The sequence below is a fragment of the Drosophila erecta genome, unplaced genomic scaffold (genome assembly GCF_003286155.1).
Source record: "Drosophila erecta strain 14021-0224.00,06,07 unplaced genomic scaffold, DereRS2 tig00000021-arrow-pilon, whole genome shotgun sequence".
Classification (NCBI taxonomy): domain Eukaryota; kingdom Metazoa; phylum Arthropoda; class Insecta; order Diptera; family Drosophilidae; genus Drosophila; species Drosophila erecta.
Genome location: NW_020825198.1, coordinates 9,791,792 through 9,811,283, shown reverse-complemented (window position 1 = coordinate 9,811,283; position 19,492 = coordinate 9,791,792). Strand labels below are relative to the sequence as shown.

Genomic DNA, 19,492 nt, shown 5'->3' with positions numbered 1-19,492 from the left:
CTGTGTGCCATGTGCCATGTGCCATTTGCCATGTGAGTGTGTGGTGTCCGTTTCCCCCGACTCGCGAGTCCTGCGAGCTTGGCCACAGGATGACGATGACGTTGGACAGGACACGCGGCACTTTCAACTGCTTCTCGTGGCTGTCACCGCCAACTGCTCGGTCTCACATGACACAAAGTGAACTTCCTGCTTTCAGGGTCACAACGCGGCCTACCTCTGTGTAATTATGTCTGCCGCTGCCCCAAAAAGTGTCAACAGCTCGGCCCGAAAACACAAAATATCGCATGTCGCATTCGCCATGTGAGCGTAAAAATACCATTTTTCATTTTTCATTTTCATTTTGACTTTTACTTTCACTTTTCAGTTTTATACATTTTTGCGCCTTCCATTAGCGCGCTGCGTTGGCTAGTGTCCTTAATTATGAGCGTAAAAAGGTGCCTTCACTTTGTTTTCTAATTGTGATACCCTGCATTGGAGGGGTGGGCACTCTTTTCGCATCATTAAAAAGTATGTTTCAAATGCAGCAAGGTTTGACTCTGAATAGAAGCAATTGCAACTGCACAACAACCAACTTTTAGTTAAAACACAGTAAGGTTTTTTGCAATTCAGTTTATTAGCTTAAAATGGAAATTGGCTTAAGCCCTATCAATTGCCAGCAATAAATGTTTTAGCATTGCCAGCGACAGTGCTCTGCGAGGGATAACTCCCATAAATACTGACAAAAGCGGGGAATATATGTCCTCCCAGTGGGGGGTATTGCCAAGTCGAGCGCATGCTAGCTTGCGTAGATGATATCTCCAGCGCGGCACGCCCACTTGGCCAGAATGCGCTTGTTAGCTGGCACAGCCATTCCACACGAGCCAAGCCCACCTGCTGCGGACCGTGCTCCTCCGGCGCCATGTCCTGGCACATCCTTGTCTGCTGGCACCGCTGATATGCAATGCCTTTCTATTACATGCAAAGCGCGTTAAATTAATTGAACTGCAAAGTGTCAGCGGCAGCGGCAGTGGCAGTGGAAGTGGCAGGACCTGGATGAGGACATGGTGCCCAGCATGTTGCATTTAATTTTATTATTTTCACTTTATTCTATTGCGTTGAACCAGAGCAACTTATAGTAATTTAACTTGGGTAAGGCTAGGCTAAAGTAGCTTATAAAAAGTTTCCCAAATTGTCGCAATTGCTTGTGGAATGTATGGATGTTCGAATGTGTGTGATGTGTTATGTCTGCTGGTTTATGCTTAGTACAAATTTCAGTTTCAGTCTCAAAAATCGTTTTGCATAAATTAACTAAAACCATTTTACGTAAATTAATTTGTGCTTTTGTTCTGGCATCTATCAACTGCGTACCTAAATTGCGAAAACGTCGTAAAATCGTTAGGAAAATCGACTTTTCATTGTAATGCCGCGCAATAAACGGAAGAGCCACCAAATAATGCAATAAAAACTCGACCGAGTTTGATGATGATTGAAAACCATTTGGCCGGCTTTAACTCCACTCAAATTTAAATTGCAAAATTTCCCTCACCCCAACGATTGTCAGTGTTTCGCAGATACCTCTGCATATTCAACTATCCCTATCTGGCTATACTATTCCTAACTTAACCCATCAAGGGTGAAGTGCAATCAGTACGACACCTTCGCAGCTACCTAGCTAAGTAGTATGAGTCTACCCTACGAGCCCCGCTTTTTATAGCCAACAAATCCCCATAAATTTTGAGTAAATTGCTTATACGCCGCGTATGCCGCAAGTTCGGCTTGCACTTCCCTCAGCAGCTGACTTAAATTTATAGAGTTACCCAAATAAAAAACGGGGAAAAAAGGCAAGGGAAGGGACTGCCAAGCGTAAAAGTAGAATCGATTTATGCATAAAAACGGTGGAGCTGGCTGAAATTTATGAATATCAAACATTTGATCTTTTTGGTACTGGCTGCACCGGAAAAGCTCCTTCCTGCGATTTCTGTTTTTCCCGTTTTCCCAGTTCTCCCGTTTTCCCCGCTTTTTCCGTTGAATCTGCTGCTGTGGTACTGGCCCTTGTTTGCTTAGCTTAATAACCAGTTTTTCTCGTACACGAAAAGTTGGTCAAGTTAATGCTCTTTTGGCTTTTGGCAGTGGGTGTGTATGGTGTGTATGTTGTGTGTAGGGTTGGCTACGTGACGTATGATTAATGTGCGTGGTTTGTTCGCCTAATGAATTGGCCACAAGATTCTCATGGTGAGAATTTCCGTACTGGCCAAAATACTTCTATTCAGTTAATACTTAAATACACATTGAGCTTACGTTTTATGCTCGCTAATTGACTTATGTCCTGTGCCTGTTGCATGGCATCTCAATGAGCATGTCGTTCCTTTCCGTTTCGTTTCTTTCCGCTTCGTTTGGGTTAATTTGGTCCTTTAGTCTATTGGTTTTCGTACTAGCTAGCTATGCCTACGCAGAAATTTATCAAGCCTACACTTAGGGCTATGCTAAAAACTCACTTAACAGCTAATAAACGCACACATTACGCGACTCCGAGGACGCAATGATGATGAGGACAAGGAGCTGCTCAGAAGGTTGTCACTTTGCCCAGCCGCATGCCAAGCAATTTACGACGCTTTTTGGCGCTCAGCTTCGTCCAAATGGTGCTGCTGCCCTCCACCAGCAGGAACTCATCGCATAAATCATCCGTCTCCTTGGCGATGCCGCCGTAGAAATGATCCTCCTGATACTTCTCCGAGCGCGAATCGCCGGAAACGAAGCCGCTCTCCGGACGGGACAAGGATGCGGTGTGCCAGGGCAGTTGCTGGAACCATCGGGCCACTTTCGCCGTCGACGATAGCTGCGGGAAATGGGAAATGGAAAATCGGTGGGTGTGGTAGCGTTAAGCGTGGTGGGGCAAATACGTAAAGTCAGTGTGTAAATTTATGCAAATGAGTTATGTGCGCAAATTGCTGCCCACCAGCGAAATCCGTAGGCAACTGGGACGGAAAAAAAACGAGGAAACTCAACGAAAACCAACTGCCGAGTGGAGTGAAAAATGGCGACACTTGTTTTTGCTTCTGTTACTTGGGCGACGGCATCGTTTTTCATTTATCCAGGGAGGGAAATTCATACACTGACCGTCCCACGGGGCGGATGCTTAATGCGCTTAAAAGTGTGCTGCATGTTTTTGTGTCGGAAAAGTCATTAGGGAAATTGCCCAGTCTGGCGTTAACTTTCAATTATTAACGACAAAATGTAGAGCATGCATATACGATAAAGGAGCCAAAACAATCGCCAAGGGTTTTTACATAATTATGCGATTTTTATTATTATTTCTGGTTGTCTGCCGTTCACTTCTACCGCCTGTATGCCACTTTCAAACGAGTATTTGAAATTGTAATTTACACACAACTCTCCAGCCTGGCAACTAATGAATGCATTACACATGATTATTGCATTTTTGCGGATAAAGACTATGCGGGACACGCATGAATTGAATTAAAATACAACAATTTACAAAAATAACAGTATCGAACTTAATCCGTTTAAACTAGACTCATTAGCTTAACCACTAGTTGTATAGATATAGTTGTTCATTTAGGGGAGAGAAAATACTTTCAAACGATTATTGCGAACTTGAGTAAGTTTCTTCGTTGCTGATATGCTAAGATTATGTTTCACAAATACTTTTACTTAAGGTTTATCGCTGCTGGTTTATCGCCCGGAAGCTAACCAAACTTTGGAGTACTATGAACTTTCGACTTTGGCACAGTTTGAGCTAGAAGATATCGCTAAGTAGATGTACATGTATATTACACTTAAAAGGACGTCGAGCTGGGCAAATAATTGGCACACTAAACGCCAGCGATGCGTTCTACTAGGACACCTAAAATGCAAAACTAAAGTAGGGTTCATTTTCTCCTAAATTAATACTGTTCCACCCACTCATTCACTCGATCATGCACCCATGCACTCCCACTCTCTGCTTATGCTTTAACCTATGACCTGGTCCACTGGGAGTTTGGAGTTTCGAACCCCCGCTCCTATTTGGTGGTGTGCCTGGCCCAGGTGGTCCTCTGCACCTGGCTCATCATCTGGCTGCGATTGGGCACCTTCTCGCTGGTGCTCCTCGTGATGAAACTGGGCGTGGCCGATAGCTTCCTCTGGTGACCCGCCTCGTCGGTGACCCTCAGCAAGACCGTATTGAATCGCGTTTCCCGACTGCTGCTACTATTGCTATTGCTATTATTGTTGTGGTTTTGGTTGCCATTGCTGCCCCCAGGACTAATGTTGTTATTGCTGCTCCTCAAGCGTGGCGAGGATGGGGAGTCCAGGGTGGAGGAGCTACGACTGGTGTCCCGGGTGCTGGTCGATCCTCCACAGGCCAGGCCAGCCAGGTTGCCATTGGACACCGCTGCCTTGAGTTGCTCCTCCAGATTATTCAGATTCTGCTCGATGCTCAGGCGAATATCCTCGTTCAAGGACGAACTCCCGGCGAAGGAATTCCGATTCATGGTGCCCAGCGGCGAGGGCGTCAGTGTTCCCGTGGCCGCCGGAGAGGTCAGGAAATTGAAAGCTCCTGCTGCGCCAGCATTGTTGTTGGGCGTGGCCGGTGTGCAGGACAAGGGATTCACATAGAAGAAGGAGTTGTGCGCCGAGGCAGCGGGCGCTTGCTGGCTCTGGCCGGGATTGGCATTTAAGTTCAGCGCCTGGAGGCGATTCAGCAGCTCCTGATTCACCTGGAACAGATCCTTGGACAAGGCATCCTGCTGCTGTTGCTGCTGCTGCTGCTGCAACTGATTGCTGATGCTCTGCAGCGCACTCATCGAGGGATACGGACTACTGCCCCCCGCAGCCGGAGGGGGCGTGGCCGGAGTCGGTGCCGCCTGCGTTTGTTGCTGCTGCTGCTGCTGTTGCTGCTGCTGCTGCAGATTCTGGAGGTGCTGGCTCTGCTGATTCAGGCCACTTAGCTGGTGACTCAGCGAGGTCAACTGCTGATTGATGCTGCCCAAATTGCTGATCTGCTGGTTGATCGTGGCCAGATTATTGTTGTTGCTGGTGGCCTGCAGCAGCATTTGCAGCTGCGATTGCTACACGAGGGATGGGGTGAAAGGTCACAGGGCATTAAGTTCTGGACTTCTCAATCAACAACAACAAAGAGAACGCACAACGAAAATGGAGCAACTATTGATAAACACTCGTGCAAAACAAACGGCAGCCAAGAAAAACAGAAACAAAAATCATGCAAAAAGCCGCACAGCTTGAAAGGCTCGAAATGAGCGCAAATTTACGATCGCATAACTCAAAAGCCCATAATAGCATATATGGTAATCGGTCTAATCCTCACCTGGGGCGCCATTCCGATGTTGGCCGACGTCAGTCCGGCTGTCTGCTGCTCGTTGTAGGCCCCCAAGGAGGCCAGGTGCTCCAGGAGCTCCCGGTTCTGCTGCAGCAATTGTTGGGTGCGCGCCTGAAGGATTTGATGTGTCAGTGGTTAGTGGGATACCTTAATGGGGCGAAAGCCCTTAAAGGCGAAACACCCACCTGTGCCTCGATGCGCGCATTGGTCTCCGAGATGAGCTGCTCCCGCACCAGCATCAGTTGGCCCAGAGCCTGGCGCGTCTGCAGAGCCTGTGCCTCCAGCTGGTCCTTCAGCTGGGTGATCTCAGAGCGCGGCGAGGAGGGTGAGCCCGGCGACTTGTCATCCACATCGCACTTCAAGTCGCGCAGGGTACAAAAAAAACAAGAAATTAAATATTTTAAAACAAGGTCAGGGGCTCTATTAAATGTTTATGTTGTCTATGTACTACGACGGTTCAAAGAAAATGTGTTTTGTTTGTTCTCTGAAAAGTTATGACTTTTCTACACAGCTTCCATTAATAGGCTAGTTTCACTGTATAATTATTAAGCCATAAAAAATAACATGTTTGTCCCATGTTTCTTTCATATCAAACATGAGAACATGTCACTGAAAATGCTATTAAACTGACGCATTCAATTGTAAAACCAAGATTCATATGTTTTTACTCCCAGTTTAGCCTTGACAGTTCTCAGGGCAACGAAAAGTTATTGAATCTGAATTTCATTGTAGCTACAGCTGGCTACCCCCTACTTCAGGTAAACAAATGGGAATATTATTTTATACATTATGACCTAAGCAGAAAGGCCAGCAATGGGCCACATTGTATTTGATTTCATTGCGAAGATTTCGGCTCATTAAAATTAGCCATGCCCGGCATTTTAATTGCCCTGCCAGGATATGGCAGTGATTTCGCTTATTATTAGCGGTCCATTGGCCGCAATTATTAAGATGCACATAAGTTACTAAGTTACTCACCAGCAGGCTGTTCGATTTGCGTAGACTCGAATGCGATGGCATTATATCCAAGTGGCTCGGCCGCTGCGGCTGCGTGTGGTTCAGATCGGGCGTTATGGCCAAGTGCTCTAAAAATAGTGGAAGAAGTGGATTGGTGAGCTGAAGAGAGCTTGGTTGGTTGAGCAAGTGCGCCATCGACCTCCAATTTGTCAAGGTCGCGGGACACCCACGCGGCCCACCTGGTGGTCTAGTGCCCCACGATCCTCGCTGGCGGCCACTTTCGCGCTTAATTTCCCATTAATTACAGGGCCTAGAGTTCGATATTTGTTTTGATTATGCTCTGGCTGTACCGAATAAGTAATGATACAATTATCTGGATACTCGTGCATGCATTACGAATACCATAATGATCGGCGATAATGATGATCTTGAATGGAAACGATGGGGCGTGCGAAGTTCACTTCTGATTTCGAATGCTATTCGAATTTGATTTGTTGGGAAATATTTAAGAAATTTCTTCTCAGAACTCGAGGATCGGGCGCCGTAAATTTAAATAAAATTTGGTGGGTAGGTATATATACGTTTCGCACCTGGGGCACGTGTTAATTGCCGGTGAATTGTTGGCGAACAAGTGTTGTAAAAATCCTTCACAGCATGTAAATTAATTTGCTGTTCCGTATGATTTTCAGCCGCCAAGTATTTTGGCAAATAATTGTTGGAGTTCGCCAGCAATTCCTGCAATGATTGAACAAGGATTCCGCTCGGAAAAACACATGTTGCTTTGGCTAAATTTAGCCCATATCTATTGTCGAATTTTTACAACCCAAATGACCCATTTCGAGGAACACATCATACTCAATTAGAGAGCTCTTCCCAAAACAGCTGCAAAACTATTCCGTGACATGGAACAACAATTAGTGATACAAAATGTTCAGCCTGTACTTATTGCTCTTGTGTAGTGTGATGTGTTTTGGATATACTATTTTTGCAACTCGTGCCGCCAAAGACAATAAATTAGGTGTTGAATAATGTAATGGCGTACTTATTACACATACGACCTGTGGTCGCGGCAGTCCAAAAACAATATACAATTTGAATAATTTCGTTTTAAGGCATATACAAAGATTGCTGCTTACATTTTGTTCTGAGCTGTATAGTTTAATAAATGCAATTTCCCAAAGTAAACCATCATCAAATATATAAAGCTAAGAAAAATATCTTTAAGACTATGTCGATGTATATGCACTCAAAAAGATGTCGACTAATCAGTAGAATTACCTTGAAAAAGTGCACTCTTGCTCATAAATATTTTCAATCAAGCAGGCTTAACTTAACCCAATAGCTCTGAGACACAATTTCAAGCATAATTTCAAGCATCTGTGCTCGGGTATTGAACTTTGAACTTGGCTGGTCTAATCTTCCTAATCCCAGCAGAATGTCGCCCAGACATAGACAAACACCCGCGTTCATTATTTCAGTGGCCCGTCGCCGGTTTTGCTACTTAAAAGTCAGCCAACGATGCGGCAAAATTACTATATAGAGAAAATTACAAGACCGCAGATGGGATGGTGGATGAGATATTGAAATAAATAAATTATTTTTGGCACACGACTGCAGGGCACGCCCACACAAACACCACGTGAATGTTTCGTGGTCTCGAGTGTCGCCTGGTAACACATTCGGTTTCAGTTTCCGGAATTCAATGGTGATGCCATGGTTATGATGAGAGTATCAGCAAATAATCCATCTCCGATAAGTAGCTACCTTTGCTCGTTTTCCCACTTGGGTGTTATTTATATTTATATTCTCAGAATTTCTTGCCAATGATGTCGCTGGATGGTTTTAGACAAAAGATTGCAAAAAGAATTGCTTTTCTCGTGAGTTTCTCAATATTATTTTATTTTTCCCCCTTCATTTTGGCAGCAGCAACGCGTTGATGACGTCAAACTACGCCTTGCCTGTGTAAGAGTTTTCGATGGGTGGGGGGCAGGGGAGAAATGGGAAATGGGAAGGAGGCAGTTGGTCGGCAAGATGGAAAACCGCACGGAGATTATTGAAAATTGAAGCAATATGTGGAAATCGCTTAACAGCGTCGAAGTGTATGTCGAAAGCTGCTGCTTCTGTTCTCCGTGCTTTTATTCTTATTTTTATTTCTTATTATTTTTGAACACAGTCATCTTCATACTCATTTTTCTACTTTAGCACGAGGCAGTGCAAGTTGTCTGTTCAGAGCGTATACTCGTGCAAGTACACATGCTACAGAGTGCAGTTGCAAATTGTATATTTACGGAAATAAGGAGGGGAAAGCAGCGTAAAATGTTAAGCCAAATAAACAGGAATGTGTGAGCACCCTACCTGTAATACCGAAAAAATAAACTATAAGTGAATAAAATGTTTCAGATACTCTGGCCAAAGTAATGGCACTTTCAGGTGCTTCCTATTCCGATTAATTTTAAAGAGTTAACCAGGAAAATCGCTGCCAATCTCCTCGGGGGGTAAAATGCAATTTAAATGCAAATGCCTGGCTCGCCGCATCGAACTGAATTCGAAATTAAAGAGCAGACATTTGCATGGGAATGCAAAAATGAATAGGAAACTAATGCGACCAGCGTCCAGACTCCAGACTCCAGAGATTCACCCAGGAAGCTGGCAGCCAACTGCGACGACAGCCAGAGCTTTTCATTTATTTATTGGCCAGTCAACGAACCGTTTTCTCCCCAACCGCTTTATATTCCCACTCTACCTCGAATGAATTTTCCGCCGACACTCACCTTTCTTGGGCGTCTCGTTGTCGCCGCCACCGCGTTCGCCATCCTCGGATAGTTGCTGCTCGCTGATCTGTTCCACGTCCAGCAGCTCCGAGGAGGATATGTCGGAGCGTTCGTCATTGGGTTCCAGGGAATTCTTATGAAGATTAAATTTGTGGCACACTTCAAAGGCTTGTCCCACGGTTCGAACGATGCGCATCGCCTGAGACTGCAAAAGACGTGGAGATGGTGAAGAAAGGGTATTAATTCAATTGCATTATGGATACCACACAGCGTGGCGGTCCCACTAAGGTATAGCAATCCCCCCACCATCGTCGCCACCGATTCCCCATTGACAGCAATTAAGCAGCTACTGCATATTACGCATACGCCCCGTTGTTGCATTGAACCCACCTCCGGATCGCTTGTCGCACAGCCGCAGGAAATTGCATCCTTTGTGCGATTATTGCATAAATTATCACAGTCCGCCTCCGCTAAGACCCCTCTGGTGCGCTCCAAGGGGGAGCTGCGGCGCCTCTGCCTCGCCTGGCGCTGTTCGCTGAGTATGAGTGGTAGTATCTGGTCGCCGGCGATAATGGGTTCCCGGAAGGATAGCTTCTTGCGCGGCTTATCGGTCTTGGGGCGCTCCAGCATGATGCTGCCATTGGCATTGCCCCCTCCGCCGCCGCCGCCACTGCTCAGACTGGAGCTGCTCTGCTGATCGCTGAGACTCTTGCGCCGCTGCAGCTGATGGCGCTGCTCGGAACGCTGGTGGAGAAGATGTGCTCGCCGGAGCGCCTCCGGCGATGCTTCATAGTGATTCCCGGGTAGTTTCTTAAACTTCAGCCGCGCCTTCAGAACATCTCCGTTCGATTGGGCTGCAGTGGATGTGGAATTGCTGGCCTTGTGACTGGACTTGGCCACTGGCTGCTCCTTCTTGATAATGTACACCGTGTTCTCGTCGTCATTGAAGAGTATGTGCTTGGGCTTGTGGTCTATGTAGGTGTCATCTATGAAACGCGGTGGCTGACTCGCAGGAGCTCCTCCCGTTGCTGGAGCAGTTTCCCGCTCCACACAACCAATAAGTTCGCGAATATCCAAGCTTTTGTTGCGCGACAGGTGCTTCTGTTTCTTCTTGTGCGATGGCACGGGAGATTGTGGTGGCTTATCCTTAAGCTGTAGATTCTTATCTCCCACCAGGATATCACGGATGAGGCCACCGCCGCTGCGGAAGATGTTCTTGTGATAGTGCACCTCCGAGGGCTTTTCTGCGGACGCAACCGTGGAAACAGAGGCCTGCTGCTCCGCCGGCGGACTTTGGACCTTGGACATGTTGACCTTGCTGCGACTTCGCGTCCAGGGCAGGAAATCAAAGGCCTTGGTTATGGGACTGCGTGGAACGTGGGCGGAGCTATCCGGATGGCGCTGCTTGTGCGGAGCAGCCATGGCGAGGGTCTTCTCGTGCTTCATGGCCACCACAGGCAGCTGGATCCGCAACAGAGTTCGCTGATCCGCGAAAAGTATCCGCAATCCGCAAGGTCGTTAGCTCGCCAATTTGTCACTGTACACACTAAGTTCAATGCTGTTCAAGGCTGTATTTTCTTCACTGTTTCGATCGTCCAATTAGTTGGCTATTAATTTCATAATTGCTTAGGGTTCTGTGGCCAACTCCCTTGATCCAGGTTATTCACACACCGCAGATGCGCCATTTTTCACACCTGCCAGGTGCTATATGCATTGTTTATATTTCTCTTTCGCCTTTGGGCTGTTGTTTTTGATGCCTTTTCTTTTGCGTGTTCATTTATTTGTGTATTGAATTATTCGCAACTTTTCATGTTGCCTACATATCGGGAAAAATATATATATTTTTGGGTTATTTTGCCGAATATTTCTGCCGCGTGCACGCCCGCGATTTCTCGTTTCAGAACAGCACCCCCTCCAAAAAAAAAAAAACCAAAACTGTCAATCTGATGTGGGTATTGTTATGGTTAGCCAGCAGGCGAAATTTATGTCAATCAGCAAGCGAATGATTTGCATCGGCTGGCTGTCAAGTGAATCAGTGCCCAGTTGCAGTTCCATAAGCATCGAACCTTGATTTTATTTTAAATTCATTAAGCTTGCTTAAATGAAAACAAATAATCAGTAACAATAGTAAAGATTTCATACCTACTAAGTTACCTATTATAAGTACAAATATACATTCTAAATTTCTATAAATTCGCTAAATCCCTGTTCTCTACCTTTTATTTGCATAACCAACATAACAAATTCGATTAAGAATGTGCAACAGAAACAAGCCATCAGTCAGAAAACATTTGGCCAACTTGCTAAACATTTTCCATTACTAATTAAGGCTGAGCTGCCGAATAAGTTTGTGGTTTTGCCTTTCAGGAGACTGCCGGCCAGAACTTGGCCACTTTCGAGCACTTTGAAGGGCTACTTCAGTGGCGGCAGGTTGAGCACTCGCCCCAAACGACATTAACAACACATCAATTTGAATTATTTTGACAAGAAGTGACAGCACTTGTTGCGCAAGTTGGCAAACAAAACTGAGCGAGTGAAGTGAAGCAAAGCGAAGCGAAGCACGCTTACAACACGTTCAATATTTGGTTATTTGGGGGATACAAACCCAACTCGGCCATTTAACAGTCCTGTCAAGGTAAGTTTACAAGGGGCGTCGAATCGTCTCACTTGGCCGCTTTATCAGCCAGTTCAACGTTCCAGCATTGCGCATACGCCACGTGGGCCATGAAAATCCGTCTTAACGAAGGTGCCAACTGATTGTCTATCTGGACTGGAATCACTAAATCCACACATATATCGCCCTCGCGTGGCTTGTGCAATTTCGCATAAATCAAATTGAAAACTATAAAAAGTAAACGGATAAAGTGTGTGGCAATTTACATTCGTTACAGCAAAACCAGAATGAGAACTTAAATAAATATGAACGAGAGGAGAGGAAAATTGCGTGGCATTTTCGTGGAAAACTACTTGAAAATTTATGGCGTTAAGAATGACTTTTGTTAGCTCTCGTTTTATGTATTTATTTGAATTTTAATTTCCATTTTACCCTGCACAGCAATCAAATCACTGCCACTGGCAGTTTGTTTGCTTTTCCCGGGCTCGTTCGCCAGTCATGAGGGAAAATTTGTACAGAGAAATCTTTGTGTCTGGTCTGGCTTTTTAGCACTGTTTTTAATGCCATTGCCTCCGGACTGCCCTGATAGCGCTGTGCCATCTGGCCAGTGTTTACTGTGGCCATAAGTCGCCGGTGGTCACGTTGCTGGACTCACAGCATTCGGAGGCAACCACAGAAGCCACTTCCGCAGCTGCAGTTGACCACAGTTGACCACAGTTTACCACAGGGAAAACTGAAGCTCGTAAATTCTGCACATTGTCACGTGGTCCAGATGGGTGGACATGTTGCTACTACCCCTGGGCTAATGAAGTACTCATTAGTCATGCAGAGGCTGCGCCACTTGAAAATTCGGTTTACACACCGACGAGTATAAACGAAACCAAAAATACCCAAAGCATATAAACTTAAGTATTTATAATTCGCCTCTCGAACAAAGCGAGAAACACCTGCACACCGCACTACCTGCGTCTTTTCCACCGCTCGTTGTTCGATTTTAGAAATACTTTAAAGTAGGCTATTAAAATAATGGATCTATTTTGGCTTTAAATGCAAAAAATAAAACCAAACGAAACGAAACAAAACAAAGGAAAGCGAATCGAATGGCGATGGGGCAGCCATTTTTGGGAATATGAAAATTGAACGAAGGCAACCAGAAATAATGAGGCACGTTGTGGTTTTCCCCGAGCCAATGGCTTTGCCAAATCCACAGACAACAGGTAAATTAAAAATATTACCCCAGTTTCTATGAACTATGCGAAACAAAACTTGAGAACAAAGTTATGTTTATGAAAATTCCATTTGTATTTCGTGTTTATTTGGGAATTTTCAGCTGTCAAATTAGCTTTAGCTTGTTTATTGTACTAATACGAAATATAGATATAAATAAGCTGTGCAGCGAAAAGAATCGTAAATATTTCAGCCATAATATCACGTGTGCGTTCGAGTTATTGACCATAATTCTATTTATTTATACCAGCCCACTAATTTCCGTGGACTACCTGTGGTGCGAGTAGCTCATTAACAACTAATATGCATAAACAGTGAGTTTTGAAGAAGTGTACGTCACTGAGCTAAGTTGGGCCAGGATTGAATGAATTTAATGAATATGCTCGAGAAAAACATTTAAACTTGTTTTTTCACAAAGTGGTAGCCTCGTACTAAAATCGTTTTACTGTCCGCACTTTGCAAGCATTTTTCGAGTGGCTTGTGTGGCGGCTTTCCTATGGCAATTAATTTTCCAGTCAATTTTCCGCTCTCGTGGCTCATTATTCAATCCTTAGCATTGTTTAAAAGTATTATGTTTTTGCCTTTTCCTGGCCACAAGCATTTAATGGCGTCAGCAGTCGAAATGGCGGAGAAAATCAGAAAATCGAATGACAAACATTTTTGTGACTGGATTCCTGCGAACTATTATTGCCTCTCACATTTTGAAACATTTCATTTCTCGCCCCACTGGGAACGATGATCTATGGATGCGTTAAAATATTTTCCTTTAATCTGTGACATTGCCAGAATTTATTAATTTGATTAGCCTCAGGCGATGTTGTGTATTATTTATTAAAGGGGGCTGTTTATTTGCAGGTGGCAGAAATATTCATATAAATTTAATTGAATTTATTTATTTCTATTCTGTGGTTTTATTATTATAATTTTTAGCACGTTACACTGCACGAACACTCACGCACTTATTGCATAATTTGGTATGCTCGTACTTTGTCTGTGATCAAACGTTTTCTGAATCGCCGCACGTCTGCAAAGGGGCGCCGTCTAGAACGCACTGGACAAAGACCGCAATGGGAGAGCAGATTGCCGATCGATGTGGATGTACTTGTAGATCGTGTTGTAGCCGGCTAAATGGAAAAGCTTTTTCCGCGAAGCTTTTCCGCTCAGCTGTTGCTGCCATCCACCTTTGTTGGCTACATGCTGCGTTTGTTTTGCTTTTTCCTTGCCCTTCCAACGAAGCGAACCGATCAGCGAAACCCCCTATGGTCGGTCCAACTGGGCGTATGCGTGATTGCAGCCACCGCTGTGACGCCAGCGCCTTGTGTTTCGCGGAAGTAAACAAAGCGGAATCTTCACTTGCTTCGGCCATTTTCCGTTTTGGCTCCAGCTTAGCCATTAATCATACACCTTTTATCGCTTTGTCTGGCCGAGTTTGTGTGCATTCAGCTTCCAAATTGCGTTGCACTTGGCTGCAACATGTACAACAAATGCTTGAATGATGATGATACTTGTATATCCAATGCCTGTCTCAGGTGCAACGAAGCTTCCTCTGACGCACACGGCGTATGCGCGATTTTCAGCACGTGCAGTCGTCGTTTTGGATAACTATGCCGCTGTATATACACATATGTGCTTGCTACCCTTCTACCTCTGGCCTTAATTTCTGGTGTGTCACTTGTCAGACATTTTAAGAAAACCAAAAATACATCGCGGCTTCGCCTTCTGATGTATTGGAATTTTTCGCCAGAAGTCCGCTTGTTAATTAGAAAGGAAAAATAGAAATGCCAACTTGACATTGTCTACCGACTGAAGTTGAAGGCCAGACGATTCGTTTTTGCGTGCTCCCATGCTCTTTAATAATACATTTTGGTACATTTCTGACTTGGAATTAATCAAAAGACCGCATTCGTACCGAAATCAAAGCAAATGCATTTCCCCCAGGCCACCACAAAGTAAAATCTGATTTATTTATTTGGCAAATCTCGGCAATAGCTTAATGGGGGCGATGTCGCCGCGCAAATGGTTGAATCTCTCGATCCACTGGCCATAGCCACATAACACGGAAATGGATGTGCCAACTGGCCAGCAGACTGATGGACAGTTGCGACTTACTTTTCGCCGGGCTTGTTTAGATCCCAGTGCGCTGTAATGGCCAATGAAAAATTGGTCTAGACTCAGCCAAATTGACAATGAAAAATAACCATGGAATCATTGGTTCGATGAATAGAAACCGAATGGCAGAACTGGCGAGAGTGACAAAAACTAAAATGGTATGAAATTAAAATTTTCAATTTCATTTAATCGCAAAATTTCAATTAAGTAGGAGAGGAAATTTACATAAATAAATTTTAGATAACGTATTTGTGAATCTTGTTATTTATCAGCGCAAACTTTATTTACATATTAAATGTGCTATATTTCTGTAATCTTTAGAAACAAATTCATTTTAAATATCCTGTATTCCCAGTATTCTCCACCCACTTTTAGTCACCACCAATTAATGAAAACTACATCAAATAGGACGCAATTTTAGCACATCCAATAAACTGCACTTCGCTCTTTATAGTGTGCATATTTTTTTGTTTATTTGCTAGTTGTTTTCGTTTCGGTTTTCCAATGCTGGATACTAGCCAAAAAGCCGCATACCACCAGACAGTTTGCACAAGACCAGGGTTCCTATTTTTAGAGATTCCATGGGTGGCGATGCGGCATGCAGTGCGAATGGTAATGTCAAGTAGTCACATGTAGCCCGCGAATTATGCGAATTGCGGTCATAAACATTTCATTGGGCAAAGTAAAAGGAAAAGCCTAAGGCAAACATTCGAATCTGGAAGCTCGCTCACCTTTTTGTGACTTTTGAAGACGGAACACTTGAACGTATCCGTGCTGGCATCGCGCGCTATGTAGCTGAATATCTTGAGATCGCTGCTGTCGTGGGACACGTAGAATATTCTATAGATGGGATGATTGAGCAACTCGATGTCCTCGGGGTCATTGGTCCAGTTCTTTTTCTAAGCAAGGCGTTATTTAAATTATTTGAAACATATGTGGTTAGGCCGACATGGACTTACTTTTCGACGACGTTTTTTGAGCACAACGCGTACGCCATTTACCGATATGTGGATGGTGACCTTTCGCTTCTTCAGATTCTGCACTTTGCACTCGTACTGTGGGGTAAAAATAAAGAATACGTGTCTGTATAAGTTTTCCGCCAAAGCGGGGCCACGTAATTCCAGAATTTTCAATTAACATTTGACTGCCTGTGACGGCTTGCCTAATGGCAAAGACATGACAATACAAGCGCCAATTTTTCCCTGCTCCACTTCTCCATTTCCATCGGCTGACAGACAGGCTAATACACAATAACCTACATACGCACACAAACCCCAAAAAAAAGGAGAAAAACCGGCTAACTCGGTTTAAGCCAGGGCACGCACGACTTCTTGAAGCGATGGAAAAGGGAAAGAATAAACAAGCCTCGTTACTTTTAATGCTACTAGAATGGTTTTTCTCTGCCAGCCAGCTTCCTTTTGCCTCTTGGCCATATACATATACATGTGTGTAAGTGTAATCAAAGTATGTGGCGCTGGCAAATTCAAAGTGTTGCCTGTTTTTCGGGTACTGGAAGTTGGAGAAATGCAAAACCTTTAAAACCGCCTGTAGCCCGGATAAAAAGTTTCTTTAATTGGCAGCCGGAGATGCGAATATCCTACGCTCGGAAATCTGTTAACTTTCCGCCCGCCACGCTCCCAAATTCATTTGCGTCCCACGCGGCGTATGCGTAATACTCACCCTTATGCGTCGCATGGCCTGAACAATCTCGGCTCGAGTGTTTGGTCGTGGAACCTCTTCCCAGCCAACGAACTGCAATGCAAATAAAGGACATTTGTTATTGTTGAATGCTCAAACAAAGGCCACAAAGGGTTTTCAAGTTTGCCCAACAGCCACAGCGACAGGCTTTCAATTCAACAAGTTAATTAATTAAATTGTAGAGCTCTTAAAATTCCCAAAATATATAACAAAAATTGCAGCAATCAAATCATTTATATATAGTAACCGCAAGCGATTCTGTTGCCAACAGCCTCGACACAGTAAGCTGCATTCCTATTTTTAGTTGGTTTGATTTTCTAAATTTAAGCGACGATCTGCCCTTTGCCAAGTTCTACATGGGCTACGATCCATCGAATGCTGAACTTATATACGTTTTTAATTTCGCTGTCACTCAACCCTGTGAGTATAAGCTTGGTGGATTTGTGCAAATTTATGGCCAAAACTGTATGCAAACTGCGGTGACAGCAATTGTTTGAAAATAAAAATTGCAATTTTAATGCACAATTTTTGTGTTGTTTGCGTTCGGGTATTTGTTTTACGACGAATGCAGCTCAAGGATAACAAATGCGTAGATATGGACCTAGATCTGCGAATTTTATTACAGTGACAACAACAATTTAAATGCGAAATGACATGACAACAACCACAATCGGCCAGAAGAGTGATGCCATCGTCGACTGACAGTGACAAAATGTGCATGAGATAGCAGTCACGCCCCCAACGCCTCCCATTCCATCAGATATTTGCATATACACACTCTACACTCATCCGAACAATAAAAATAAATATGTAGCGAATAGTGTTCATTTTTCGTTGGAAAAGCCTTTCGCCGCGCCGATTGTCCTTATACAGATAACTTTTGGAATGTTTCACGAGAATGGGAAGTTTTCTTTTTATGGCAGCCAACACATGCCTATTCTCTATGATCTATGTCAAGTTATGGTAAACAAATCGCAAGTTTTTGCGCCACATTGCGTTGAATTTTTGCGAATGCTAATTTGCTGGATGATTAATGTTCTGGTTTGTGGATATAAGGGATATGGCGTGTGCCGAAACCATATTTTTTCGGACTAATCCAAAAATAGCACAAGTCGAATTTTGATATTCGGCAGAAAATAGAAATCTGCACATTAATTGAGAAAATTATTATGGAAACACCAGCTGAGGTAATGTCAGTGCTAATTGGTTTCCACCTACGCCCTGATGAATGCCATGTGCCCTAAAAGGCTGGAAGGCAGTTCATTAGTCAGTATGACGAATGTTTACTTCTCCCGAATACACTTATGATTATGCAGATGTTAAGGAATATTTTTAAAATACTCGCCAGCTGAAGTTTATAGATACATGCCTGTCAGGACATATAAATAGATATTTGCATGCCATTACCATGCAAAGGGTTATGAAACGAAGCTTTAAATTCCCCACAAAAGCCATCCGGCAGTAAGCCCATAAAAAGCCATTTACAAAGCGGAAAGCAGCCGAACATGGAGCAGAAAACAAGGAAAATGCTATGGGAAAAAGCGAAAAAAGGCAGAAACGAAACTCTCACTCTCGCCCACAAATATTTGGATTGCATTAAATTCATGCAAACACAAAGGATCTAGGATACACAGAGCGCTTATCCTCTCCAGCTAGACAAATCCCCGCGCAAATAAAATAAAGAAAACCAACTTCAGACACGGAAAAGCGTTTCGCTCACTCTTTTGCCTAGCTTTTCCTATTACTTCTCACCCCACATCTCCACTTCCCTTTCAGTTTTTCCCGCCCAATGCCATTCGCATCCTTTTTTTTCACTTAAAACCCATTCCAGTGCGACGGCTCTATGCAAATAGCCGCTGGACTTTGTTCGTCGCTTCGTTTAAATTCATTTACTTTGATTAAAACCCCGGCCAAGAGTGGACCCTTTCGTCCTCCAAAGTAGTAAACTTTTATACATCTTTGCGAGGGACTGGCGCCTTTGCTCACAGCCGAGTTCATATTTTATTTAAAACCATAACTTTACCTTTGTAAACAGCAAAAGATATGGATTCCTTTTAACTGTTTCACCGTTCAAAATCTCATAGTAAGTGTTGGTTGATTTAATTGGGAAAGGTGTTAGGTTTTCATAAGGTTTTCGTATTTTAGTTTCAGAGCTTGGGGAACAATACATGATTATTTAAGAATACTCGTGTTTATGAGCCATTTATGGCTATAACAAATAATTGTTTGGTTTTCTTAATAAGCAAATTGTTGTTTAAGACATTTTCTCTGTGTATACAAGTTAAGGTTTCAAAGGTTTATGACCCGCATTACATTTATTGGTGAATGTTGTTGACTCTGTTTTGATTATGAGTTTTATAAAACAACTCACGTTTTTCTCCCATTTTCTATGGCGTTTTTACCTTCCATTAATTGCGAGCATTGAAATCGATTTTCCCCACTTCCAGTTCTATTTTCATACATTTGTTTATTTACACTTGATCGTTCGGGTGAAAGACAAGTGAAAAGTCAAAAGCTGGCCACGTTTGTTGGCCCTCTCCGTGTGACGTCAGTACGAAACAGTCGAAATGCTCAAGGTGTCCTGAGATATTACCTGCCATTTGTTCGGGCCAAAAGCAATTAAGCTGAGCTTAGAGTCAGCCCATAAATCCCGACTAAGATCATCATCAACATCATTGAATGTTGAATTAAGAGATTTGAAGGGGTGCAACAAAAACAAAAAAATTATATGCGTTTCAAATGGGTTGAGAGCCATGTTCAGCCGATGGCCAACGACAAACAGATTAGAACAGCTTAGTT

At 43.8% G+C, this 19,492-nt stretch overlaps 1 protein-coding gene across 6 annotated transcripts in view; it reads right to left on the bottom strand.

The window, feature by feature from the left end:
- Positions 1–1,060: 1,060 nt before the first annotated feature.
- The window catches only part of LOC6545824 (capon-like protein), a 48,675-nt gene continuing 30,243 nt past the window's right edge, over positions 1,061–19,492 (bottom strand). For 4 of the 6 annotated variants that reach the window (XM_015158397.2, XM_026976879.1, XM_015158396.2 and 1 more), the window contains exons 3-10: positions 16,676–16,747; positions 15,955–16,050; positions 15,727–15,894; positions 9,046–9,250; positions 6,296–6,402; positions 5,503–5,673; positions 5,306–5,428; positions 3,227–5,048 (exon numbers count right to left, since the gene is read on the bottom strand). In XM_015158397.2, the coding sequence (XP_015013883.1) occupies positions 4,002–5,048; positions 5,306–5,428; positions 5,503–5,673; positions 6,296–6,402; positions 9,046–9,250; positions 15,727–15,894; positions 15,955–16,050; positions 16,676–16,747 (1,989 nt within the window). In that variant the 3' untranslated portion in view covers positions 3,227–4,001. Of the gene's footprint in view, positions 2,816–3,154; positions 5,049–5,305; positions 5,429–5,502; positions 5,674–6,295; positions 6,403–9,045; positions 9,251–9,435; positions 10,512–15,726; positions 15,895–15,954; positions 16,051–16,675; positions 16,748–19,492 lie in introns of those variants that run through there. The other 2 variants (XM_015158395.2, XM_001972157.3) reach the window with 2 other exon arrangements.